The sequence below is a fragment of the Grampus griseus genome, assembly GCF_964374135.1.
Source record: "Grampus griseus genome assembly, chromosome: 15".
Taxonomy (NCBI): Eukaryota; Metazoa; Chordata; class Mammalia; order Artiodactyla; family Delphinidae; genus Grampus; species Grampus griseus.
In genome coordinates this window covers 22,304,114-22,331,080 of record NC_139009.1, presented here as the reverse complement: position 1 = coordinate 22,331,080, position 26,967 = coordinate 22,304,114, and the positions used below count along the sequence as shown (strand labels likewise).

The 26,967-nt window shown below is 49.9% G+C and overlaps 3 protein-coding genes across 3 annotated transcripts in view; 1 reads left to right on the top strand and 2 right to left on the bottom strand.

The window, feature by feature from the left end:
- CLIP4 (CAP-Gly domain containing linker protein family member 4) overlaps positions 1-23,722 on the bottom strand; it is a 110,058-nt gene extending 86,336 nt beyond the window's left edge. Inside the window, exons 1-2 of the mRNA XM_082671753.1 lie at positions 23,395-23,722; positions 8,875-8,987 (exon numbers count right to left, since the gene is read on the bottom strand). The gene's annotated coding sequence lies outside the window, so the exon portion shown is untranslated. The remainder of the gene's footprint in view (positions 1-8,874; positions 8,988-23,394) is intronic.
- On the top strand, positions 4,432-13,038 carry PCARE (photoreceptor cilium actin regulator; the record flags this gene model as incomplete). The annotated part of the gene is made up of 2 exons (XM_082671748.1): positions 4,432-8,177; positions 12,864-13,038. The coding sequence occupies 2 exons, from the start codon at positions 4,432-4,434 to the stop codon at positions 13,036-13,038; spliced, it is 3,921 nt and encodes a 1,306-aa protein (XP_082527874.1).
- A 1,976-nt stretch (positions 23,723-25,698) lies between the features above and the next one.
- TOGARAM2 (TOG array regulator of axonemal microtubules 2) overlaps positions 25,699-26,967 on the bottom strand; it is a gene marked incomplete at both ends in the record, with an annotated part of 37,115 nt that continues 35,846 nt past the window's right edge. The window contains 1 exon segment of the mRNA XM_082672736.1: positions 25,699-25,955. Coding sequence (XP_082528862.1) covers positions 25,699-25,955 — 257 coding nt within the window.

The window sequence follows — 26,967 nt, the reverse complement described above, 5'->3', positions numbered from 1 at the left end:
CAGAATCAGTGCCACATGAGAACCATCTTTTGCTGACCAATTAGTTCAGGGCCACATGAAAAAAAATGGGGTGGAACTTATTTGACATGTTGAAGGGCAATGACGATTCCTTAGTAAACAAAGGTTTACTGTACATAGTTATGTTTTGGATGTCATGGTTTGACCTATAATATGTCCAGATCTTAAAAAAAAATTTAGTGACCTTTTGAATGTGGAGCCTAGTTTTTCCCTCCTTGAGTGTGAACTGTACTTATTGATTGACTTCTTATTTTTTTGGCCACACCACACGACATGCACGATCTTAGTTCCCCGACCAGGGATTGAACCCGTGCCCCCTGCAGTGGAAACTCGGAGTCTTAACCACTGGACCGCCAGGGAAGTCCCTTGATTGACTTCTAAAGAATAGAATGTGAGGCAAGTAAAGGTGTTTTTGGCTTCTGAAATTAGGACAGAGTGGCCTCCTCCTTGCTCTCTCTTGGACTTTTCACTCTGGGGGAAGCCAGCTGCCATGTTGTAAGACACTCAAACAGCCCTATGGAGAGGTCCCCATGATGAGGCCCTGAGGCCTCCTGCAAACGTCCAGCAAGGAACTGAGACCTTCTGTCAACAGTTATGTGAACAAGCTACCTTGGAAGCAAATCAACCAGTGCCAGTCTCTACCCTTCAAATAACTGCAAACCGGGCTGATGCCTTCACTGCAACCTCATGAGAGACCCTTAGTCAGGACAATCCAGGGAGCTGCTCCCACATTCCTGACCCACAGAAACATAACGTTTCATAATGAGATAATGTTTGCTGTTTTAAGCTGCTAAATTTGGGGGTTATTTGTTATGCAACAATAGACAACTAATACAGGGACCCTTTTCCAAGACCAAGAATATTATAGCTGGGACTCTCTTAGGCACAGAGTAAAGTATACAATATTGCATTTTAGTTAGGGGCGTGTATGTGTGTGTGTGTGTGTGTGTGTGTGTGTGTGTGTGTTTTAACACACATAAAAGGCAAAACTTAAGTGTACACCCAAGGACTTTTTACCTATGCATATACCCGTGTAACCACTACCCAGGTCAAGAGATAGAACATTTCCATTAGTCTAAGAAATTCCCTCATGCCCATATCCAGTTAATAACTTTTACCAGAGGTAGCCACTTCTCTGAGTTCTGTAACTATAGATTAGTTTTGTATATTCTTGAACTTCCTATAAATGGAATTATTCCATATATACTCTTTTATGTCTGGTTTCTTTCACTCAGTATAATAATTTTTAAGTTTATGTTGTTACGTATTTCAATAGTTTGTTCCTTTTATTGCTAGGAAGTATTCCACTGCCCAATTTATTTATTTCCCTACTGACAAACGTTTGGATTGTTTCCAATTTGAGGCTATTATGAATAAAGCTAGGGCTTCCCTGGTGGCGCAGTGGTTGAGAGTCCGCCTGCCGATGCAGGGGACACAGGTTTGTGCCCCGGTCCGGGAGGATCCCACGTGCCGCGGAGCGGCTGGGCCCGTGAGCCATGGCCGGCTGAGCCTGTGCGTCTGGAGCCTGTGCTCTGCAACACAAGAGGCCACAACAGTGAGAGGCCCGCATACAGAAAAAATTAAAAATAAAGAATTTTTTTAAATAAAGCTAATATGAATATTCTTGTACCAGTCCCTTTTGTGGACCTAGGCATTCAATAGTCTTGGGTAAATCCTTAGGAGTAGAACTGATGGGTCAGAAGGTGGGTGTATGTTTAACTGTTAAACAGTTTTCCAAAGTAATTGGTCACTTTTACATTCCCACTGAAAGTAATGCTTCTTTTTTTTAATTTGAAGCCACACCAGTTTGAAAACAAAGAAAAACAAAAGCGAGTCTTAATGAAAAATGAGAGGCAGTGAATAAAGAGCTTCCTAAATTATTTGGAATAGTCAAGAAAACCAGTCTATAAGGCACAGAGCTATCTGACAGCTGATCCTCCGGGCAAATACTTTTATTTTGATTATTGGTTTGGAAATAATTTTAGTCACTTAGATCAAAAGTTTTCACAAAGATGATTCAAGCAGGGGCCAAAATCCCAAGAGGAGAAGAACTTACATAAAGAACCCTTCAGATGAGCTTTGCACTGGGTTAAATGGAAGAGAGAAGAATCTTCCCACATGGTGTGCTTGTTTACTTGGCCAGCCCAGGCTGTGACAAATGAAACAACTTTTTGATGCCTAACGCAGTTCGCCCTCAGGCACTGAGTCAGCTTTGTGTTTCCCATGAGTCCTGCTTCAAATAAACAGATAGGAGAACTTGATTAATTAAGCACTCTGGGGCACAGGACTGTGATAGGCCCCAGGCTCTGCACACAGGCTGGTAGCCTGTCTGCAGCTTGCTCCCGGCAGAAGAGTCCTAAAACCCACAGTGTTATTTTCGTTGGTTGTATGGGGCTCAGTGAGAGAAAATGAAAACTGTAAAGCCAGAATATAAGTCCGTTCTCAGCAACTTCAGGAGATGCTCGATGCAATCTTTTTTCTATTAGGAAAATTAAACATTGTCAATGAGCTAAATAACCAAAAATATGAAATGGTTAAATCAAAGCCTCTCTTCCTCCTGCAGTTGGTGGGAATTATTGTGTGTTTAAGAACAGAGAAATGACACAATGAGGCCTTAGAAAAGTCCTGAGGCATCAGTGTGCCAAGCAGAGAGCCATCTGCACAGACGTAGAATGGCAAAAACCCTATCTGGGGCTCTAAGCCATCTGTAGGCAGTTATTCCCAGACAATTCAGGAAACGACTGGGGCTTGGTCCTGGACAAACTAATGAATTTTCTCATGACTTTATTACAAGTGACTTAGATGCCAGGGGGAAAGGAATAAGGAATACCTTTTTTTTTTTTTCTTGAGTACCTACCTCTTACCAAGCACCACACCAAGCACTTGCCTAGCATTAGCTGACAATTGACTTAATCCCCCCAACAACTCCACGAAGTAGATATCACTATCCCCATTTCAAAGATGAGCTCTGCCCCAGGGAAGTTAAATCACTTGTGGAAATTCCCCCAACTAAAAGGAGAAGAGCTCAGTATTTAAACTCAAGTCTTCCAACTTCAAACCCCTGCTCTAGACTTTACTGACAGCAAAGAAAGTTTTAAAGGAGGTTTTCTTGTTTTTTTTGTGTTTTTTTTTGCGGTACGCGGGCCTCTCACTATTGTGGCCTCTCCCGTTATGGAGCACAGGCTCCGGACGCGCAGGCTCAGCGGCCATGGCTCACGGGCCCAGCCGCTCCGCGGCATGTGGGATCTTCCCGGACCGGGGCACGAACCCGTGTCCCCTGCACTGGCAGGCGGACTCTCAACCACTGTGCCACCAGGGAAGCCCTAAAGGAGGTTTTAAATGGGCAGCTGCGACCTTAGCCATGGGCAAGAGCACCAGGCTCAGACTGAGTATAGAAGCTGGGCTTGAAAAGGAAAACACATTTTTCCCTTAAGTTCTACTCCTAATGGCTCTCCACTGCCCAGGTTTAGCTTATTTTCCTATGAGGAAGGTTTAGTAAAAAGCCTTTTCCTGTGAGAGCATTGTCTCCCCGAGCCCCTATAGTCCACAGGGACCAGCCTTAAGCTTTATACGATGGAGAGTTTTTCCTGCTTTCCCCTCCAAGGCTCCCTGCGATCGACCTCCCTTTTCTAGTGTAGAGGAAAGCCTTCTTTATTCCTGTCTATTTAGAGATGTCCTCCAGCACTAGAAAGTCGTAGCATTTTTATAAGCCACACAAACAACAATGTATCACCTCAATTCCCAGCTACTGTGCAGTTTGGGGGTCTTCTGGGTGGCAGCAGGTTGGAGCACACTCAGCTAGTTTGCCCTTATTAAACTGTGAAGGTCACTTCTCTGCCAGGATTCATAAACGGTCAGCCCTCGCTTCCCTTCCACAAATGTGTCTCTTCCAGAGCCTTCTGCAATTATGGCTCATTTCCCTAGGTTTCATATAGCAGGCATCTGAACAGAATTAAAAGCATACGCACGTGCAAAAATAATCCGCTTCCCAAGATAGTAAATGCTGAGTTCTATATTAGAACACGCTGTGAGCGCTGACTGGCTAGGGCATGATTAACCTAATAGGCTTAAAGTTCCACTTGCCATGCACATCTGTCAGGACACGAGCAAAATGCAATCCGGTAATCCACGGGACTGAAGTCCTCGAGAACTGCCCTGTGGCTCACCAGCAGCAGAGGGTTCAAAACTTAGAACAACACCAGAACGGCGGCAGCATCACTACCTCTACACGATGGGGCCAAGGAAGTAAAGAAAGCCGGTTCCAAGTTTAGGACATTGCACCTTGGACTTCAAAGGATTCTGGCTTGGAAACTGCCTGGATGGACTAGTAAGACTGCCTTTTGTTCCTGTTTTGAATACAATTCTCTGAAAATTGTGAGGGTTGCAGATGGGAGATGACTACAGGCTGACATCATGGGATGTACACCTTCCCACAGTGATATTGTTAACAGCGTTGCTAAGAGTGGCATCCAGTTTTTTAAAAAGCCCAAAGCAACTCTGCCAGGATGTCAGGGGCCCAGTGAAAGATGCTCCATCCCTTTGCTGGTTCAAAACTCCACCTGCTATGACTCTGGAGGGGGCTCGTCCCAGGGACAGAGGCCAGAAGAGCAGCAAAGTCGCCGGTGGATCCAATCGGGGGCTGAAAGTCTTTGTCAGCTCACCAGAGATCCCACTTCGGGCAAAAGGAAAGACATGGAAGGACTGATCCCAGAAACCAAAACCTCCCCATCCCAGCTGAACAAATCACAAAGCTACGTGGCTACAGACGTTCCACTCAAGAGACAGAGTTCCCATGGATCACAAGGGGCGGCCTTTTCTGGGGAAGAGAGTGAGGAAAGCAATACCCGGGAGACTTCCAAATGGGGAAAGAGGCCAAAATGTCACAGGTCGAGCAAACAGGGCCATGACTGCCAAACCATCCTTCCTGCCCACGAGTCTGAAGACAAAGTAGACTTCCCTGAGCCCCTGGTGAAGGCCCACCAGCGTGCTTACACCTATCTGCACACCTGCCTCTCCAAATACGAAGCAGTTATGAGCATCGCCCATTGCGCCACGCAGACCCAGGAGCTGCTGCAGCCCATGGTCGGCTTCCTGTTGCTGTGTTTTGATGAGGTCAACCAGCTCTTAGGGGAAATCTCCAAGGATGGAGAAGAGCTCCTCCAGGAAGTTAAGGAGGATCTGGCTTGGCCTTTGAAGAAAAGAGAGCCCCAGGAGCAGCCAGATCTCTTGCAGCAGCTTCTGCAGTACACAGTTAGCAAGCTGCAGGCGCTCAGCGGCACGGCGGCCTCGCTCTCTGACAGCCTCCTGGAGGGCTCCGGCCGCTACTTCCAAGGCGCCGCGGGCCACCTGGGAAACAAGCTGTGCAAGAAGAAGGGTGCGGATGAGCACCTCCTCAGGGTTCTGGGGCACCTGGAGAGCTTAGCGAGTGGCCACGGTGACCCTGAAGTGCAGGGCCTACCCTTGTGCTCTGAGGACAGTGGCATCGGTGCTGACAATGAGTGTGTGCAGCTGGCAGACAAACTGGGCAAGCGAGCCAGCTGGGACTTCGTGCTGGAGCCTGCAGAGTGGAGGCCAGCGATTCCACCCACAGTGGAGGCCAAGCTGTCCAGACATACCTGGCAGCAAAGCCCATTCTGGATGGGTTCAGCCAGACCCCAGGACTGCCCGCTCTCCAGGCCTCTTACAGCAAAGGTTCAGCCAGCAGTGCAGGGTGGATCGGGGAGCCCCTGGCCCTCCAGCACAGGCCCAGAAAATACTGCCTCCAGGCCTTGGGGGCTGGGCCAAAGCGCTCCGTGTGATTCCCCTGGGATCAGGATCTCCAGGGAAGCACACTTTCCTAAAGGCTCCAGGTTGATGGACACTCCGCCCCTCAGTGAATGTGAGGACAGCAGCCCAGAGGCGGAGGAAGACAAAGAGAGCTGCCTGAGTCCGCGTGCGGGGCAGGGAAGCGCTTCCCATGCAAGGCCTCGGTCTTCACCTGCCGGTGGTGCGGAAAGCCTATTTCAACCACACCCCCGGAGGCTTAGGAGCCCCCAGGACGAGGAAATGATTCTGAAGATGAAGGAAGCAATCAGTGAAAGGATCAAGTTTGTCCCCCTGCCCTCTGAGCACCAGGAATGGATCGAGGAAGAGGAGAAAACCGTGGTGGCCCCAAGACCGAACACGGCCAGCGACAGCAGGAAGGCCCCCTCAAGGCAGAGGAGGTCCCAATCTGAGGGGTGTCTGAAGAGCCACGTGGAGGACCCCACGCTCCAGGAGCTGCGGAGGGTCCAGAGAGACCTCAGCCAGAGGCTGGAGGCGCTTTGCACCCGGGACACCCGACGGCAGGGGCACAGCCAGAAGCAGGTTCTGCAGCCCAGGGCAACAGCGCTGAGGCCTGACCACTACTGCAAGGTCACCCCAAGCAGCACCATCAGCAAGTTGAGGGCGTCCCTCACCAAGAACTTCAGCATTTTGCCAAGTCAGAGCACCTTGCAGAAATGCTGTCCCCACCCTGAGGGAGAACAGCCCTGGCCGGGAAAAGCTGAGGGGCTTCCAAACGCCATGCCATCAGGTGAGAGGGCCAGTGAGGCTCCCAGGGCCCGGGACTGGAACATCAAGAGCTGTCCTACCAGAACATCGGTCAAGAAACTCATTGAAACTTTCAGTCCCACCGAGGGTCTAAGGACACTGGGGGATTCCAAGGACTCTGGGCCGAGCCCCTGCCCCAGGAAGTGGGGGGTCCCCACCATGCCTCCCAGATTCCCCATTTACAGGGGACTTGCCCCCTTGTATCCAAAGCCTCGAATTTCTCCAGCAGCAGGTGGAGAATCTCTCAGGATGGGCCCAGGCTGGAGGCCCTTTGCTCCCACCTTTCCCCCTCTGCTCACAGCAGAAGCGTCCAGGAGTGAGGACCTCAACTGTGAAACAGAGGAGAACCCAGAGCATCTCCCTCCACCGCCTCTGGAAATCCTGATGGACAAATCATTCACTTCCCTGGAGCCCCCAGAAAACAGCAATCTAGCAGAGAGCTCCCTTGAAGGGACCCACGTGCCAGGGCTGGGAGGGGCTGGCCCCGCCCGGAGAACGTGGGCTTCCCCAAAGCTAAGAGCCGCCATGAGCCCCTCTGACCTGCTGCCCAGCAAAAGCACGGCCACCCTCGCCAGGGCCCGCAGCACAGAACCAGGGAGAAGCAAGAGCAGCTGCAATCCCGGAAAGCTCGCCTGGGACCTCAGTCACCCACCAGCAGCCAGCGGGAACCCAGAGGTGCAGGGCAGCAGGGCTCAGAGTCAGGCACGAGCGGACAGGGCCACAGGCCTCTCCAAGCATCCCCGGAAGGTCATCCACTGGCGCCACTCCAGCCACACATCCGGGCAGGACAGGACCTCGGAGCCCAACCTGGCCAGGCCAATGCGAGGGCCGCATTCTCCCGAGGCCCCAAGGCAGAACCAAGACAGAAGCCCCGTGCTGGTCAGGAAGGCCTCTCCCACGAGGGCACACTGGACACCCAGAGTGGACAAGAGGCACTCAAGCGTGCCCTCCACTCACAGACCTGCCCAGCCAAGTGTGCCCTGTGTGCACAGGTCCCCCAGCCCACCGCTCAGCCCTCCAGCGAGCCCCAGGATGCTAAGCCCCCCAACAGTGAAGAAACGAGCCTCCCCTCCCCCCCAGCACAAACTGTCCACCCCTCCCTCGGCAAGCCCACCCGCTCGGCACAAGGTCTCCAGCCCCCCTGCCCAGTGCACAGAAGCCAGTTCCCCTGCCTCTGGCCCCTCCCCATCTCCCCCAGCATCTCCCAGTCAGGGGCCCAAGGAAACAAGAGATTCTGAAGACAGTCGGGCAGCCACGGCCAAAGCATCCGGGAACACATGTTCCATCTTCTGTCCAGCCATCTCCTCTCTGTTCGAAGCTAAGTCACCATTCTCAACAGTACCCCAACTCACCCCACCATCGCTGCCACCTGAAGCTGGAGGTCCTTGTGGGACCCCGACAGGATGCTGGAGGAGCAGCTCAGGGCCACGACTGAGGGCAGACTCACAGCGAGGGACAGCCCTGTGTGCCCTCAACCCTCAGCCTTTCATCAGAAGGACAGCTTCTGACTGCCAGCCGGGCATCCGCCTTCACCTGCCTGTCCCGGGCACCACCAGCGACGCTTGTGAATCCCAGCTTGGCCAGAGCAGGTAAGGAGAGTCCTCGGGCCACAGCCCTGCAGTTATTGGGATAGAGCTGATATGCCCTTAGGCTCATCTGGGTCAGTAGTTTTCAAACTGTGCTCCCAGAGAAGAGCAGCTGGGAGAGGGGTCTAGGAATGTCCTATCTCCCAGTCCCCCATGCTTAAGCAACCGTCTTTCATCTGTTACACACTTCAGGTTCCCGAGAAAGATTTAATTGCAAGGGGCTCTGCTGTACTAAAGATAAAGTTTAAAAGAAAAATTTAAAAAAAAGTTTAAAACAATCAGGTTGGTGCAACCACATGTGCCCCTTATTTTACACTTGGGGAAACTGAGGTGAAGTGACTTGACCCCCAAAGTTGAGTCATTGTCACCTGTCTGGAGCCAGCAGCCTGATTTCTGTCTTTCCTGGTTTACGGCAATAGCCCAGCATCTTAGTGGGACGTGCTCAAATTTTTGGTCCCAGGACTTCTTTAAGCTCTTCAAAATCGAGACCCCCAAGGAGCCTTTGCCTATGTGCATTGCATCTATCGCTTTTTACTGCATTACAAATTAAAATTGAGAGATGTTTAAAATATTTATTAATTGAAAAAACGACCCCATTCTATGTTAACATAAACTATATCCTAATGAAAAGTAACTATATTTTCCACAATAACAAAAAAATTGAGCGAAAGGAGTGGCACTGTCTTATAGTTTTACAAACCTCTTTAGGGTGTGGGCTTCACAGACAGACACTTGGATTCTCAGACCTTTGTCCACAGTCAATCTGTTGTGATATCACACATCATGTAGTCTGGAAAACTCCACTCTACATTCCTGAAAGAATAAGTGAAAAGGGCACATAACATCTTAGTATTATTATGAAAATAGTTTTGACCACGTGGACACAACCCCCCCGCCCCCCGCCCCCGAAAGGATCTGGGAGGCACCCAGGGGACACACCTTAACAAACAGCGGGTCCTGGAGGTATTGAATATAAAAGTCTGGCTTCCCCATACTCCTGAGGACCTGCCCCCACTTCTGCAATCCAGCCTCATCTCCATCTCCCCTTTCAGAGGAGTGTAGAGCAAGAACAAGACTCTCGGGCTTCCCTGGTGGCGCAGTGGTTGAGAGTCCGTCTGCCGATGCAGGGGACGCGGGTTCGTGCCCCGGTCCGGGAAGATCCCACATGCCGCGGAGCGGCTGGGCCCGTGAGCCATGGCCGCTGAGCCTGCGCGTCCGGAGCCTGTGCTCCGCAATGGGAGGGGCCACAACAGTGAGAGGCCCGCGTACCGCAAAAAAAAAAAAAAAAAAAAAAAAGAAAAAAAGAACAAGACTCTCCATGAGCACTGAGCACCAGAACCCAGGCGGAAGGGCTGCCATGCCTGCCCTGGGCCGGCTGAGGTCTAAGCGTGCCTTTCTCATGAGGGGCAGCTGACTTGCATGTCCTTGGCCCAGCCCCGCAGACAGGTCTGGGCATGCAGCTACAAGGGGGCATGACTCAAAGTATAGCCATTGCCTGGGAGTTGAAAGGACTTGAATGGTGGTGTGATTATTTTTCAGAGTTTATGGGGACACGCATCTTTTCCCAAATTGTAGCACGGGGAGAAAAATGTAAATCTGAGGTCGATTAAAGAGGAACTCTTATCAATGTGTCTTGATATCATATCAGACAAAGCTCAACCCACAGCAGTCCTTGCTATCTTTGCATTGCCCACAGTTGTGTAAATGAGAAGTTAATTTCTGCCAGAGCGATATGTGTTACAGACTTCACAGTCTGTCCTGGCATAAATGGTAGTTTTTCACAAAGTACTAGGCAGTCAATTTTAAATAAAGATATTATCTCGGGAAAGTTGTGCATGGTTATAGTTCTAGAAACTTCCCCAGCCCCTTGAAAGAAATGAAATATTGATTATTTTTGCAAGAATCTTAATGTAACGTTGCTCTTTTCTTAAATCTAAAATGAACTTCCTACAGCACAGTGCCTTTCATCTGAGAACCTCTATAAATGTTATTGCATTATTCCTCACACCAGCCAGTTATTCAGTTATTAGATTTCTAAAACTGTGCCCTTCCGGAGAAGAGCTTGAGAGAACAAGGACAATAAAATGGCATTAATTAAAAACACTAACATTTTAAAACAGCAGGAGCAATAATAAAGCAACATAAAATTGTTCAAGGAGAAAATATTGCCATTCTTTCAGGTTTCTCCTCGGAATAGGGCGGCTTTAAAGGTTGTTTTATGTCCTGAATCTCAATATTCAGAGAGATGAGGTGGGATGGGGAGTAACTGTAGCTTTAAAGAGGGAGGAGGATTCATAAAGAGGAGCCTTCCCAAGGTCACGTGGAAGGTCACAGAATGACTCACAGCCATTCCCGTACCTCCTGGTCAGACCACACGTCTAAGCTGCTCCAGACTGTGAAAATGTGAGCACGTGACGAATGTGATGGGAAAATGCCTATTCCCCAGATACACACCCCACTCCCCACTCAGCCCTGTAAAACTGGCGTCTGGGCGCAGAAGTGCACCAGCTGTAAGAGGAGGGCTTTTGCGGCTCTGGAGATGACAAGCATTTTTTTCTGCCCTCCTGTGTATGGGAAACAATGCCAGGGAACTGAGCATGATTCCCCCGAGATCATGCAACAAGCCAGTGCCCGAGAGCCAGAAACTCCTACAGGCTGTTTCCCCAAGCAGGGACTTGCAGGGACAGCCCTACCCATTGTATCTCGCAGCCGAGGCAGGCTTGCAGGATGCACTGGCCTGTGTCTGGTGTTGACCCCCTGCAGGTCAGCCCGTGCCGCTTTTTTAGAAAAACTGATGGTGTTGATATCTTCCCCATCTTGGGGCCCAGGGATTGGGCACAGTCCTTGGAGGCTTCCCCAGGAAGCTCTGTTACTGAGCTTCAACTGTTATTTATGTGTTGAACGCCCAGGTGAAGGCACCTGTCTCTATCCAGGTCTCAGTGTGCCCAGACTTGCTCCGCTAAATGCGGTGCTTTTAATTTTGCCAGGACTGGACCAGCCAGTCAGGGTCTCTCTGCAGCCCCCTGACCCCGTTTCCTGGAGACCTGGGCTGCCTGGCTCCCCAGCAGGTCTGGGAACAAGTGGAAACACGGCCATATGGCAACCAAAACAGTCGACCTCCTGGCCTGAGCCTCACACATATGTGGGACCTGGTTGGGGGTGGGGAAGACACAGTTCAAGGACCAAATCCTGCGTCACACCTCGGTGTCAGCCTCCACTGACACTGCGTGCCACGGCCTGTCCTCTGCTCCAGTCTGGGAGCAGCAAAGTGTCATGCCCCCACCCCTGCTCAAAAGGGGCACAGGAAGAAGAAAAAATAAGGTGGGAGCTGTGGCCCACAGATCACTGGGTCCTGCAGGGACTTATGATGGGGCCAGAGGCTGACATAGATGAGACTGGCTCTAAGGAACAGGGTGGGTTCCTCACTGCCTGAAAATCACGTATGACGGCCAGTGTCAGTGCCCACCCCACCTCCCCCCACCATTCCTGCCACCCTGATCTTGTTAGGATCCGAACTCAAACTTGTCCTCCACTGGTTGGACGTCCCACGTAAGCGTAACCACGCAGAGCCGAGCACACTCATAATACAGTCAAGAAGGTGCCGTCACGGGCGGAGAGAAGCGCTTCTGGTCTGTGCATGTGCGGAGCTGGGGCCAGTCCTGGTCCTCAGGTGACTGATGGAGAGGCTCCGAGCCTCAGGTGCCCACCTGTCATATGACAGGGTGGTCCCTCAGGTCCCTTGCTGGCGCGACTTCCTAGTCCTACTACAAAACAGCACCAGTGACAGCCGACAATTTAGTGAGCACCTGTCATATGCTGGTTAGCGTGCGGAGAGTTTTCCAGGCATCATCCAATATTGATAACTTTGAGTGTCCTATGAGATGGGTATTATTACTATCTCCCTTTCACAAAGCAGGAAACTTGAGAATCAGAGAGATCAATCAACATGCTATAGGTCACAGAGCTAGTAAGTGGAAGGGCCAGAACTCGAACCCAGACAGCCAACTCCACCCTCCACGTGGTCTTTGTGAGGCTAGCCTGGCTGCCCGTAGCCAGTGTGGCTTTCCGAGCTGGTCCCCCATCTGGCCTAGGCCTGATCTGTGCTTGTGACCACCCTCCACCCTCAGAGCACATTGGGTGTCCCTCTCTGTTCAGAGCCCCTCTCACCGTGGCACTCAGCAGCTGGGAAGCTCTATTCTAGCCAAATGCCAGGTCTGAGCCAAGCAGTTTTCATTTTATTCCATTCAGGAAAAGGGTGGCAGCTGAGCAAAGCAGGGTTTTTTTTGCTGTTATTGTTGGCGTTATTTTTGATTCAACTAGCTAAGCCTAGCTCTTTATTAAATAAGAAGTGCTCTTAAAACAAAAACAAAATAAAGGCCTGGCTCCCGAGTTCCTGAGGGAGACGCTTGGTTCACAGCAGCAGGATCTGGGCATCCCAAGAGAGAACAGGACTCAGCCTGTCCTCTGAAACGCCAGGAGCTTGGCTCTCACGGTGCCCAGCCACAGCAGACACCCACAAGGACAGCACCAGCAGGCAAAGCTGATATGGAAAGGCAGAGGCCTGGCACCAAGAGTCCACCAGGTCTGTGGGTGACACAGACAGGAGGGCTTGAGAGAGACAGAATGGAGATGGGGCGGGGCCAGAGGAACGAGGAGGGTTTGATTGGCACCTGTGCTTTCTCTCTGCAGCAGCGAGGAGAGCCCCAAGGACACAGAGCCATGGAACAGTCCCTGTGCCCCAGAACTGAAGGGCGGCAGCAGGGGTGCACTGCCCCCAGAGCTCTGCGTGCTGGGCCACGGGCTGCAGCGGGAGGCCAGCGCCAGCCATGCCCAGGACAAGCGCCAGCAGAAGGAAGTGGCCTGATGGGCTGGCTGACTGAGTCACACTGATGTCAGTCACCCCAGAAGGCAAGGGTGATAGCCAAGCGTCAGACAACCCCAGAGAGGGTGGGCCAACCAAACTCCTCCTGAGAGGTAGGAAAGGCCTGGAAAGGGCACTGCCCAGAGGCTCTCCTAAATTCTAAACAATCACTGTTTGCAGTCCTAGATCCTGGTTTGCCTTGGGGTTCAACGAGTAACTATAACTTTGGATCCCACAACGACATTCTTTAATCCTTCAAGTGCTGGTCTTAATTTAGCAGGAAACGATATTTACCACGTTCTTCATGAGCCAGGTGTCTTACTTGGGTTTGCTCTGTGAAACCATTTAATTCGTTCAACAATGAATGAAGCAGAGAGCATTCTCCTGGTTTTTGCAGATGAGAAAACCAAAGCACCTCTCGTCCATTCACTCCCCCCCCCCCACCCAGTGCCTTGCCTGAGGTTACACAACTAGGAAGAGAACAGAGTAAAACGTGAACAGGTGTGCCTGGCTCTAGAATCTATTGTCTTTCATTCCTTTTTATTTTTTTGAACATTTCATTGCCCTTGACTGTTCCATTTGCAAGCATACGTATGTACTTGTGCAGGTGGAAAGCTTCTTCTTTTTTTTTAAGGTTAAATAGTGGCACAGCTTTTATGTGCCCATCATGAGCTCTGTTTAGAAGCTGACTGCTCCAGAGATAAGAAGCCTGAGGTGGCATTAAGACACACAGCTCCACCCACCCTCCTTCCCAAGCTCAGCTCCAAAGCCCTAAAAGCAAAGCTTCCAGCCCAACAGTGCAGCCCTGCTGCCTCTCCAGCTAAGCCTGTCTCAGAGGCGTATCTCAGATGCTCTACCCCATGCACCCACATGCCTCTCAGACTGAGTGGGTACAACCGACCCTCGCAAACAAAGCAGCCTATTCTCTGAACCCGTGGGGGCTGAAGCTCAGAAGGACGTGTGGGTAAGGCAGGCGCACGCGCGCGCGCGCACACACACACACACACACACACACACACACACACACACCCTGGTCTCCCCCAGGGGCTTCTCTGCCAACTTTATTCCCAGGTCATCTGCAGAACTTCTGCTGGAGTTGAAACTGAAGTGAAGAACCATTGTTCATGCCCCAAACCTGCTTCTGCCAATGAGCTAGATATTCGCTGCAGAATTTGGAATTTTTCCACTGGAGGCTGTGGAGTGCTTTCTATTTAGAAAAGAATTTGCAGTAATTGGGTGATTCAATGCCAGCTCAGTGGGTTGTCAAAAGACGAGAATTCTCATCCACAGGGTACAGCTAAGGGCCAATCCTCCACATCTGCTTCAAAGCTGATTTTTTAAGTTTGGAAAAATTATAGACTTCAAGTCCTTTCTTATTGAAGTAGATCACGACTCAAGAACATGTTAAACTGGGTCCTGAGGACTAAGCTCCCTCCCCCAGGGATAGGCTGCGGCTCCAAGTAAAGGATCCCCACCTTGACCTGTCCAGTTATTCAGACAGGGGTGACAGGGACAATCTCTTCCAAGGCACTCAGGAACAGTTGATTAAACTACCAAGAGGGACCACAACCCACCCGTCTATTGGGAAATGTCTGTACACACCCAGTTAGTGTGTACTAATCCTCAGAGCAGAGCTCAGGCCACAGCAGGGCAGAGCCACACCCAGGGGCTGGAGGCTGGGCCCTGGGAACTGCCTGGGCTGCAGGACACAGGAGGAAATTCAGCCACCCAGGCCCAGGTGAGTGAGTGAGAACAGCCAACTTCAGGAAACTTGCTTGAGAGAGAGCTGGACTGTCCCCCTGCCTGGTTAGGCCGGCAGCGTGGGTAACGAGGGCTGGGCCCCGTAGGCTGGCTTTCAGGAAGCAAGCCGTGTGGAGCAATCCAGCTCAGAGGTAAGAGAATTGATCAGAAAGGGGACCTGCCCCGTGCTAGGGTTTCGAGGCCGGCTTCCTGGAGGTCTGAAGAAACAAAGCAGAACCCCAGCTGCCGGGAGACTGGACAGGGACCCAGGTGATGAACCTGGGATGCAACGTGGGGATGTAACCCCAGGGATGATCAAAAGTCTACGTGACTGGATAAGAAGTGGGGGCCAGATCCACGAGAACGGGAAGTTCTGGGTCTCCAGCACAGGTCCCCCCCTTACAGGGTCTTAGAGGTTTGGGGCTGGTTTGAGTGTGTGGGTGTGGCTGAGGGTACCCAGCTGCAGTGACATGAGGTGGAAGTGGGCAGCTGGGAGCCAGGCAGCATATTACGTCACGGAGGGGGTCGGCATCAGAGCAAATGCCCTGGAAGGGTCTGGAATGAACCACTGCTGCCTTCATGAGGGTGCCTGGCAGGAGGTTCTCTGAGAGGAGAGGCTCCCCCGACCACCAGCCCGAGCTAGGCTGGTAGAGCACCCACCCCCCCTGTCCTGCAGGCAGCCGCGGAGGGACCCAGGGTGCACAGGATTCCTGTCACTGAGCACCTACTTGTGCCAGGACAGGGCCAGGCTGCTGCCATATATCCTCACATGTGATGTAATGAGAGACCCAGAACCTCTAGGCCCAGGCAGCAGGGACGATGAGCTGCTGGAGCCATCGTGATGCCCGAGGACCCAGAGGCTTCAAGAATCCCAAGTCATCTTCCCAGAGGGGAAAGGGGAGGGGTTGCTAAGGCCAAGGGGCTGGAAGGCAGCAAAGGTCTAAGATGAAACAGTGCCAAGCTGACCCCAGAACAGATGAGTCAAAGACATGTTTTTTGGGCTACAATCCCAACTACCACACTCAGCCCATATTACATGTGAATTAGACTTTGTATAAAAGAAATTAAATCCACCCCAACAGACCATTTTTGTGGCATCCACGGTCTCACCCCTCCTGAGATCAGGCCTTTCCTCAAATCTGTGTCTTTGTCTGTGCCTGGGAGAGCACACTCCCAGTGGCCTTGAGGGGCAAGCCCCACTCCACAGCTTCTCAGATGGGTCACTCTTACCCACCCTCCCCCTCCACCCAAGAACCTCGTGCTTGCCAGGCCCAATCCACTTCCTGTGCTCAAGGGAGAAGGGAGAGCAGGGTGTTTTTGTTTTGTTTTGTCTTGTTTAATTAAGCCAATGGCCCCAACCCATTAAAGACTCATGTGTCTGTTCTTTTTCTTCACAGTCAGAAACCAAGAAGGAATGTTGGGTATAAAGACAAAAGGGCGTCCACATAGGAGATTCATTTAAGAAGTGCGTATTATACCCATATTCTTATTGGGGCCGACTCCTTTCTGGGGGTTTACAGCCATCCTCCATGCACACGGGGACCCCAGAGCCGTGGAGAGGGAGGTGTCCAGCCCCCTCTTTATCCAACACATTAGTAACATAGCAAAGAGTGCTGCCCCAGGGGAAAAACACAATTTTCTAGTTCCATCAAAAGGATTCATGGAGTAAAAAAGCAAATATAATATTCTAGTGGAACAGTGATAGCTTTTTGCAAATATAAATACAATCTTCAAGATGAAATATATCTTCTTTCCGCAGCTTGGTTCTGTGCGGTCGTTCACTCTAAGCAGCATCTATGTTCCTTCCTCACGTCATACACCCAGTTCAGAACCTAAAATAATCCACGTTGATAGAAAATGAAGGGCAGACAAACCAGAGAGACTTTTCCTTCATTGTGAAGTGCTTACGTTTGGCAAGACTTGCCTCATAAACCCTGCAACATGAATGAAAGGGATTTTGAGAAATATATTCTATTTTTCTGAAATAAACCAGCGTTTTGCATGTATCAGAGGAGCTGGTGCCATGAATTATTGTGTCAACATGTTTGTCAATTGATCGTCTGGTTGACTGCGTACAGGCTGCCAACACCCACTCTATCTGCCAAAGCAAAGCTTTTCAAAGGTGATATATTTTTAAGTAGCCCCACATCAAAGTCTGTTGAACTGCCATAAAGTAAATGTGTTCTGAGCCTATATTAACAGAGCATGTTATACTGCACTATGGTTTCCTCCCTGTACCTCCCTGAAGTTTAAATCAAGGTCCATCAATCCATCCACGTGGTTTTATGAGATGTAATTAAAGATGCGTTGCACAAGCAGGGGAGCAAACAGTTAACGCACTCAGGACTCTAATCCAGTTTTACGGAGGACCCTGGGCGCTGCTGGCTTGATTACACTCATGGACTTCAGAAAGTAACTTTATGATAGTCTGAAGGCCCTGCATCAGGTGACTATAGAATTCAACCGACCTGGTAGCCTGGGTTCCGAATGCGGTAATTTCAGACACCCTTGAAGTCAAGCACCCAAGGCAACAATCTGGCTGGAATGGTGGCACTGAGGACTGAGCTAACGTCCCTAGACGAACCTGATAGGCCTGAACTGAAGGAAGAACGAAACAGAAGCAGAAGGAGGAAGAAGGAATGGTGTGGTACACGTGATCGTCACCCTGCGAGCCAGTCTTTCTCCCACTCCTGATGGCTGGGCCGGAGGCCTGACACTTCCATCAACCCGCCCCGTGACCTGGCTTATATGGGCTCGTTTCTTCATCTACCCGGCAGTGACAGCAATGCCAATCTACTTATCCTACCCTCTGTAAGACGTGAGCAACCCTGCCTTTTCTAAACCATCTTATGGAGCCATTTGTGGGGACTGAATTCATAATCCCTCTGCCATCTTTGCTTTTAATGTTCATCTCTGCCATCTCGGCACGCTAAGTTTCTGATTAAGAAAAGAACTCAGGACCATTTCCCCCTCCTTCTAGATCTGAGCTTTGATCCTTGGAGAAAGTTAAAAACAGCTGTCAAACTCCGCTAGAATTGACTTCCTTCTTTGAAGGATTCCATGTCTTTCAAAGTGAAAAGACTAAAACATTTAGCTGGCAATCACAACTACATATGTCAAACATACCAAACAGGAAAAAAAGCAGATTAAGTTTCTGAATCTCCTAGTTATTCCCACGTTGAGTCGTAAGTGATCTATCAGTCAGCTGGTAGGAATGACTGACATGCCTTCAGAATAGCAGGTTTTACTGGGATAAGACTGGAGTTAATCGTAATTATATTTTTTCTCTGTGTTTAACACTCTACTTTTTCAAAATAGAATTATCTACATTGTTTCATTAGATCTTTGGGGGAAAAAATCCTAGGAGATGAGCAAAGCAAGTATTTTTTCAGTGCCTTTTACAGATGAAAAAAAAAAAGGGAGGCTGAGAGATGTCAGATGTTTTCCTCCAAAGACACACGGCCAGCTAGTGGCAGAACAAATCGCCTAGCCCCTGGCCAGCCTTGGTTCTAACACCTATTGCAACAATATTTAGATTATTCCAGGGGGCAGCCTAGAGAAAGATACAACAAACTTCTCTGGAAGAAATTCTCAGTTTTCACAAAAAGGAAATTTTTCATATCCGGCCAAAGTCTAGCTATAGTTTTAGCCATTCCTCTTAAACTAGCTTGGATGGAAGCTCAAAATTTCCAAAAGAATTAAAAAAAATAATAATCCCCTCAACGCACCTTAACCACTCCTCATCTACCGCCCCCCACACACAGATAAAACTGCCCCTGGCATTAAGAAAAAGTCTTGTCAGAAAACTATTTGTGCCTCGTTGCCATGACCCCCCCGAAGTGGGCTTCCAGGTGAAACCTTCTGGCAGGAGCAGACAAAGCCTCATTCTGGAGACGCCTCTGAGGCTTCACTGTCAGTGTCCCAAAGTGGTAAAAACCAGTGGATGAGACAGAAGGGAAATGCAGACCCTGGGAAACAGATTGCCTTCGTGAAAATTACTTATCTAGCTTTTCTTTCTCCTTTGGAAGGGGACAGGATTGGCTGTGTTTACAAAACCTGGTGACATTCTAAAGCTTTTGTTTAGATAACAGCTTCTGACATCAGCCACAGAGGTGCTGGATCACTTTCTGGATGTAAAAATTCTCAAGGAGAACCCAAAGTGATGCTAATTAATGCTAATTAAGTGATGCTAATGTCAACCCACAGAGAGGTAATTATAAAGCTGTGATTAAAACAAAACAAAACCTTCAAATGTTAGAGCCTTCTTCACTGAAACACCAGGTAGTAGGATACAGAGATGCCATAATGCCTCCCTGAGTAAGCCCCAGTAACAATACGGACAAAACTGGACCCCCTGAATGGTCCCTGACTCAGAAACGCCCACCTAGTGAGCAACCTGTATGCACAGTGATGCTGCCCTGCCTGCCTGGCCAGGGGACTCCTGAAGCCCAGCTGGGAACAGGCAGTTAGGACACTGCTTCTGCAACCGGCCTGATCTCCAGCAGATCAGACTCCCAGGCCCCAAGGACCCCGTTGCCTGTCTCCCTCCCTCCTCCAGTCTCCATCCCTCCTCCCCAAGCAAACGTTTCCATCAAACACATTTGGGAAATACTGGCTTAGGGACGCTGACTCTCAAGCGTGCGCTAGCCTGGAAACCTAACAGCCACTAAGAGCACTGGGACATGCCCCAGGCTCTTGACCTCGAGGGTGTATAAGAACGGCTGAGGGGTCTCATTCGGTAGGTCTGGAGTGCGACCTAGGGGCCTGCATTTTAACAAGCAGCACAGGTGCTGCTGTTGCCAGCAGGCCGCGATCCACACTGCGCCTGCACCTTTCTCCAGGCCAACAGCTCCGCTGATCATGGCATACCTGAAACCTCCCCCTTTTTCTGTTCCTCTACCTGCCCTTGAGTCCCTGCCAGAACACGAGTGACTGTGGCCGACTCCCTGGCTACCGCAAGCTCTGTAAAGAATAGAGAGTCTGCATTTCTCATTTGGTTGGTCTTCATTTATTTGCACAAATCCTATCCCACCAAAGGCCACGGTTGGATGGCCAGGTGTCTGCAGCAAGCCCTGGTGATAAGAGCAGATGCAGCAGACCCTCTCTGCCCTGAAGGTTTTAGGGCAGAACTCTGGGGCCAGACTAACTCCAAGAGACCATGGGATTTTAACTGGTCTTCTCAAGGCGCTCAGACTGACCCAAGGGGAGGTCAATGTCTGGGAGCCATAGAGTACCCTGGAGCATGCCAGGCGCTTTGGAGTCAAACAGCCCTGAGTGCAGATCCATGCTCAGCCACTCCTTAGCTGTGTCCCAAGGCCTGGCCCCCAAATTGTGGTCCCGGCCAGACCAGTGGCATGGACATCCCCTGGGGGCTTATTGGAAACAAAGGATCTCGGGCCCCACCCAGACCATCTGAATCAGAGTCTGCACTTGAACAAGAGTCCCAGTGATTCCCAGGCGTTGGCTGAGGTAGCTTATTAAGCATCTCTGAGGCTCAGTTTCCTCAGCAGGAAATGGGAGAAATATCTTTCTTATGAGATGTTGAGAAGAATGACGGACCAGGAACACGGCAGACACTCCGTTGAGAGGCTGACCCCTCCTCCGGTCTTCCCTCCTCGGGATGCTTTTTCCTCCCTCCATTACCAGGAGACGGAAGACGATCCCCCTTTCCATCAGTATTTCTCCTTTCTTTTCCTATTGGCAGGACCAAATTATAATATAAGGAAAATGCTTTCAGCAAGAAAGTGCTCGGAGATCCTCCCAGCCATTCTGCCCCCAGCTGAGAGTCAGAAGAGGCTTGGAGGGGAGGGAACAAGCCTGCAGGGAGAAGAGCTTCCAGATTTCTCCTGGGGTAGGGGGTGGGGATGCTGAGGGTAGCTGTGAGGGACGTGTCAAGTAAGGAGAAGGGGGAAGGCAACTGGAGAGGTGACAGGCTCCAGTGGCAAGAGCAGCCCTAGCTTCCCAGCAGAGAGGGCAGACCATGCTCCATCCTCTGAAACAAGCCCGGCCAAGTTAACAGTGGGTCTCAGGCTCCGCAGGTCTCCAAGGTAACATCCACTCCTCCAACTCCAAGGGCTGCAGAGCCCGCAAGACCCTGGTCCTAGCTGAGCCTAGACCTGGATCCTAAAGCAATGTCTCCAGAAACATAATGGCCAATATTCGTCAGGCGTTTCCTGTGCTCATGGCCTCGTGTTAAGTATTTACAAGAATTATCTCATTAATCGTCACAACAGCCCGGTTAAGGTGGGCAATATTGTCATCCTCCTCCCACCCACTTACCACATATACAACACACACACACACACACACACTGGATTGGTAAGGGAAGATCAGAGAGGGTGACAAGTGTCTCCAAGGCCACACACCAGGAGCAACAGTGCCTGCACTCGAGTCCAGCCTCTCTGACTCCAGTGCCTGGCCTCAGTCAGCCTCTGTCCCCAGCCCAGGACACCCCAGGGCTGCCAGTTGGGAAGAGCTGGCAGGCCAGGCACCCACAGGGCCAAAGCCACTGCCACTTTCTACACCTTTGATTTACTGTGGTTTCAGAATTTGGCCACCCATTAGAATCACTTGTAGAGAAAAGAAAAAAGAGAAGAGAGAAAAGAAATGGATCAAGAAGATGTGAGATACACACACACACACACACACACACACACACACACACACACACACCCCAGAATACTATTTAGTCATAAGAAAGAAGGAAACGCTGCCATTTGTAACAACTTGGATGAAACGAGGTCATTTTGCAAAGTGAAATAAGTCAGACAGAGAGAGACAAATACTGTATGATTTCACTTATACGTGGAATCTAAAAAAGCTGAATTCGGAGAAACAGACAGTGGAGTGGTGGTTACCAGGGGTTGGGGAGGTGGGGGCCAGGGGTGGGGACTATGGGGGGACATGGATCAAAGTGTACAAACTTCCAGTCAAAAGGCTGATAAATTCTGGGAATCTACTGTACAGCAGGGTGATTATAGCTAACAGTTTTGTATTACACACGTGAATGTGGCCAAGAGAGTAAATCTGAGATATTCTCAACACAAAAAAGAAATCGCAATTGTGTGAACGGATGGAGGCTTGAGCTACGGCTGTGGCGGCCATCGTTCTGCAATATGTAAGTGTATCAAACAAAACATTGTGAAGCCGAGGCTAGTCATCAGTAGATCCATTAAACTATAACTTGCTTAATAAATAATAACTATAAGCTGCCTACGCTGATCAAGCTCGCTTTAATTGTTTTCACAAAAACTTGCACGTCCTCCTAGCATTACATAGCCTAAATGATAACATGTTTTGCCCAAGTTGTTTTCCAGGAGCTTGGAGTCAGCTGTTGCCCAGCTCAAGCCAGTTAAGACTGGTTGGGACAACTGACCCTCCAACTGTGCATGCGTTAAGTGTCATGACCTTTTGAAGTCAGAGGGCCAAAAACTTCACCCTCAGAACATGCTAAGGCCACCATTTTCTGAACATGTGTCCCATGAAGAAGCACGTAGCCTAGTTGCACCTGCACAGAACGCAACCTTTTTCTTACCTCACCTTTTTTCTTATCTCCAATCACCTTTCCCCACACTCCCCACGCCTCAGAACCCCCCTGCTTCTTTATCCTACAAATATCCCAGCCCCTCACCTTCTGGGGAAGCAGATCTGAAACGTTCTTCCAGCTCCTCGCTTGGCTGCCTTAGAAACCCTTTCTCTGCTGCAGACCTCAGCATCTCAGCGTTTAGCTTCCTGCGCGTCAAGCAAATGAATCTGGTTTGGTAACAACTGCACACCTTAAACTTACACAGTGTTATATGTCAATTATACCTCAATAAAGCCTGAAGGAAACAAAGAAAAGGAAAGGAAAGAAAGAAAAGAAAAGAAGAAAAGAAAGAAAAGAAAAGAAGAAAAGACAGCCGTCTGGGCCCTACCCCATACCCATGGAACAAAAATCCCCGGGGATGGGCCCAGGTGTCAGCATTTTTAAAAATCTCATTGGACGATTCCGAAGTACAATGAGAATGGAGAAACATTTCTCCTCTCAGGAGGCAAGAAATGAAGCAGGGAAGAGAGAATAAGATAAGAAGTGGGGCCTGTAAAACAATTTTCCTAAAATCTCAAAAATTCCCAAGCAAGGAATTCCTAAGCAGTTACATGTTCTCAGACAAGACTTTGGTTCTCGATTCTCACAATGGAGAGAGAGAAAGAGAGAGAGAGAGAGAGAAAAAAGCTCTTCCATAGCTCGATGCTATATTCCCACCCCAAGAGCACCTTGAGTAAGTAGAGCTCCTGGCTACACGCACAGCCAGCCAAGCAAAGAATGAGGTGGGCTCTGCTCAAACCCGCCGTGGCTCTCAGGACAATCTTCATTTCCCATTAGGTCTCAGTCCTGCAGGCACTCCCAACAGGCCCAGGTTACTAATAACCTGTCTTCCCTTTGTTTTAAAAGTAATGATGTGGGAAACTTTTGAGACAAAATTTCCACCCAGCCTCCCCACTGAGATTGTGCCAGGGGTGTTGCCCTCAGAGCCCAGCTGCCCAGAGACTAGATTAAAACCTGAAGTAGTTAAGGGAAAAGAACCATGCAATGATTTATTCTTTGCTTTTCAGCTGTTTTCAGTTATTTTAAACACCCACCTGTGAGGATGGGTACAGAGCACAGGAGATGGGAAGCTTCCGGTTTGAAGACAGAAGGCAGGACCCGAATGCAGGCAGACAGGGCAACGTCTTTGAGCTTAATTTCTGCCTTCAAAATCCTTGGGCTCCTACAGTTCTAAAAAATCCTGAAATATTCTGATAGGCTCTAGGATCTTGACCAGCAGAAAATGTCGGTCTCAAACTGAAGAAGTCTGCTCAGACTCCAAGCAAACTCAATTAATTAAATTGTGTAAAAGTTTAATTTCAGCCTCTTGGGCATCTTTGATGTTTGCCCGGTCAGTCAGAATCAACAAAGGGCATGGTGGTGCCGGGGAAGTCCCTGCTAAGGTCACAAAGAGGTGAGAAGCCGCTAAGGCTGTGGCTGAAATTACCCAGCACACTTAAGCTGCCTATTAAAAGCCCAAGTCCCAGGATGACTGTACCACGCCCAGGCTCACCCCAGGGCATTCGTGGCAAGGGGGGCGAGCGGGGGCAGCCTAGTTACACCTGGCAACATTGCATGAGCTGAGCAGAAGATTCCCAGCCTGCTCTGCCCCACACTCTCAGGAGGGGCTCAGAACAGAGAAGTGGACCGATGTTGTACCTCGGGGTGGGTGACAGTGGAGAGAGGTCCACTGGTGGGCCTGGCAGAAAACTTGCTGGCATGAAGCTGGGCCTCAGGGCCTGGCCATCTGGATCTGCCCCAGACTGCTGCTGTGGGTCTGGCTCCTGGGTTGGGACTGGGATGCTGCCCCTTCAGCCTTCACCTTACCCATGTGTTTGAGGTCACGATCTGAGCTCTAGTTCTTTCTGGTCACACTGTTGTCAGCCGGCCACTGCCCCCAGGCAAGGCAGAGACACTCCTCCTGTGTCTAGAGCCCCATCCCTTGGCATCCATCCCCCTCTCACTGCCAGGACCCCATTTCCCATTCCTCTCGTTGCTCCATCAGTGGCTCCACCTTCTTCGTGTTCTGGTCCAGCCTGCGTCCAACACACCTCTCCAGGTCCACGATCCCATCCGGCCCAGCTGGAGTAACCTGTGTGGTTTCAGAGCTCCCGCATGATATCTGCACACCATGGTGCTTTGTGCTTCACCCAGTCCTTTTGTTTACGGTATTTCAAATGTGAATCATCCTCCAGTCCTCTTCAGAACCAGCCAGGAAGCCACCTTCCAGAGAAGGCTGTCAGTAACGCCAATGTCAAACTCTCCTTGCCTTTAGATCCTGTTAGAATGTTCCCATAGGACATAGGACATAGGATGCTGCACTGAAGATTTTGTAACGCAGAAGCAGGATGTCCCCCAGAGATGCTTATGTTCACCCCAAATCAGGCTTATGACAAATGGGCTGGATTTGAATGGCCAACTCAGGGTCTCTGGGTTCAGGAGGGCTTTTCCAGCTGCGCACAGATAGGAGCCCCAAAATGGTCTGCAACATGGGGATCTGTGCTATACTTTTCTCCCTCATTCTTCGTCTCAGTAGCATCAGCAGCTGGTTTTGCTGTTGTCGTGTTTTGTTTTCTTTTTTAATTTTTTTATGTGTACAATATTATATTTTGATTTCTGTATACATTGCAGTGAGCTTACCACCAAAGGTTTAGTTTCTATTCATCACCATACAGTTAATTCCCTTTCCCCTATTTGCTCTCCCCCCACCATGCCCCTTCCTCTATGGTAGCTGCTACTCTGTTCTCTGTATTTGTTTGCATCTGTTTGGTTTGTTCTTTTTCTTTGTTTTTTGCTTTCGTTCTTTTATATTCCACATATGGGTGAAATCTTATGGTATTTGTCTTTCTCCATTTGATTTATTTCACTTAGCATAATACCCTCAAGTTTCATCCATGTTGTCACAAGATTTCATCTTTTTTATGGCTTATAGTATTCCTGTGTGTGTGTGTGTGTGTGCGCGCGTGTGTGTGTGTGTGTGTGTGTGTGCGCGCGCGCGCATGCACTGCATCCTCTTTATCCATTCATCCAAAAATGGGCACATAGGTTGTTTCCATATCATGTTTTGTTTTCTTTGTCGTAAACCTAGCTACTAGAAAATTCTGTGGGGGTAAAAAAGTACAAGATAATAAAACCTTAGAAAAATAAGTAATTATTTTATTTCTACCTCAAAATACACTATGTACATCTGGAACTCTATGGGGAAGTAGACCAGGAGATTATTCCATCATAAAAATAAAATAAGATAAAAATAACGATTGCTCATTCTAGATCTGTCTTTAATCCAGATGAAAGGGGCGTGAGTTGTCTTGCTGTCAGGTGCCCTCCCCCCGCGCCCCGTCAGTGACCTTGGGGCTGTCTCACAGGGATTCCGGGTCTAAGAGCTCCTGGAGCGTTTTGAGGACTTGCTTTGGCTGGCTGGCGGCCAAGTCCTGCAGCCAGGAGCCCATCTGCCCCTGGAGGCTCCTGCATAGCCGGCAGACGGCCGTGCAGACGCTCCCACCGCGCCCGGGCAGGATGCCGTTCCCGAACATGTTATTCAAGAAGTACCAGAGGACCGAAAGTACGTGGCACTCCATGGCCTGGGGCTTTCGGGGGTAAACTGAGGCCACCAACACTGTCAGGCAGAAAAGAGGGAGAGTCACTTGAATCAAGCACTCTCTCTCTCTCCCACTGCCTTCTCTGGGGACACCAACTCTGTCCCCCAAAAGGCAGGCAACCCAGCAGGGCCCACTACTCCATTAGACGCACTACCTAGGGCTCATAACACACTTAGGGGCCCATGGAAATATTTTAAATTCTTTTAAAATCAGAAGAAAAAAGTCTGAAGCTATCCAGCCTGATTTCTATTTGTGTTCCTACCAACCAGTCATAAAGTACACTTTTAAACATTTTTTTTACAGAGGAAGGGGTATGCGAAGGTGAAAGGGCTCAGGGCATATGACAGTATAACTGGTCCCTGAGGCCCAGGGCGAAGGAAAGAGGCAGACGCATCTGGATTGCTATCCTGCCTCTGTTATTTACTAGCTGTGTGAGCTTGAGAAAGCCACCCAACCTTTCTGAGCCTGTTGCCTGATCTGTAAAGTAAGGATAGTAATTCTGAACCAAACTCCTAAGACTGTTAGAGATTAGATAATACGTGTAGGCGAAGTGCCTATGCAAGTAGGCATGTGACAAAGAGTAACTTGGTCCTAGTAGTGCTTTAATCTGCATTACCACCTAGGAGAGTTCACACAGCGAAAACTTGTACTAGGAAGAAAGGTCGAGACTCTCAAATGAAGCATTCTGGAAGATAGAACAGCCAGTGGGAGATAAAACCAGCACGGCCTCCCCAGTTTCGATGCCACACCTCACGATAAGCCCAGCAGTGATGCAGGAGGCATGAACGTGCTTTGGAAACCATCAGGCTCTGCACAGACCCTTCATTCCAGTGAAGAACGCCCCAAATCTGGTTACCCCAGGCCCCCTGCCTTCTCGAGACCCCAGAAAACCCAGAGACAGGCTAAAACCTGCCAGCAGGCTCTCCGTCACACAGTAATTGCAGGGCTGCCTCCAACGTCAAGGTCTCATCAAGGGGTACCCCAAGCCGCTTCAGAGGGGCTGCTCTGGCCCGCAGCCTTGGTCGCGTC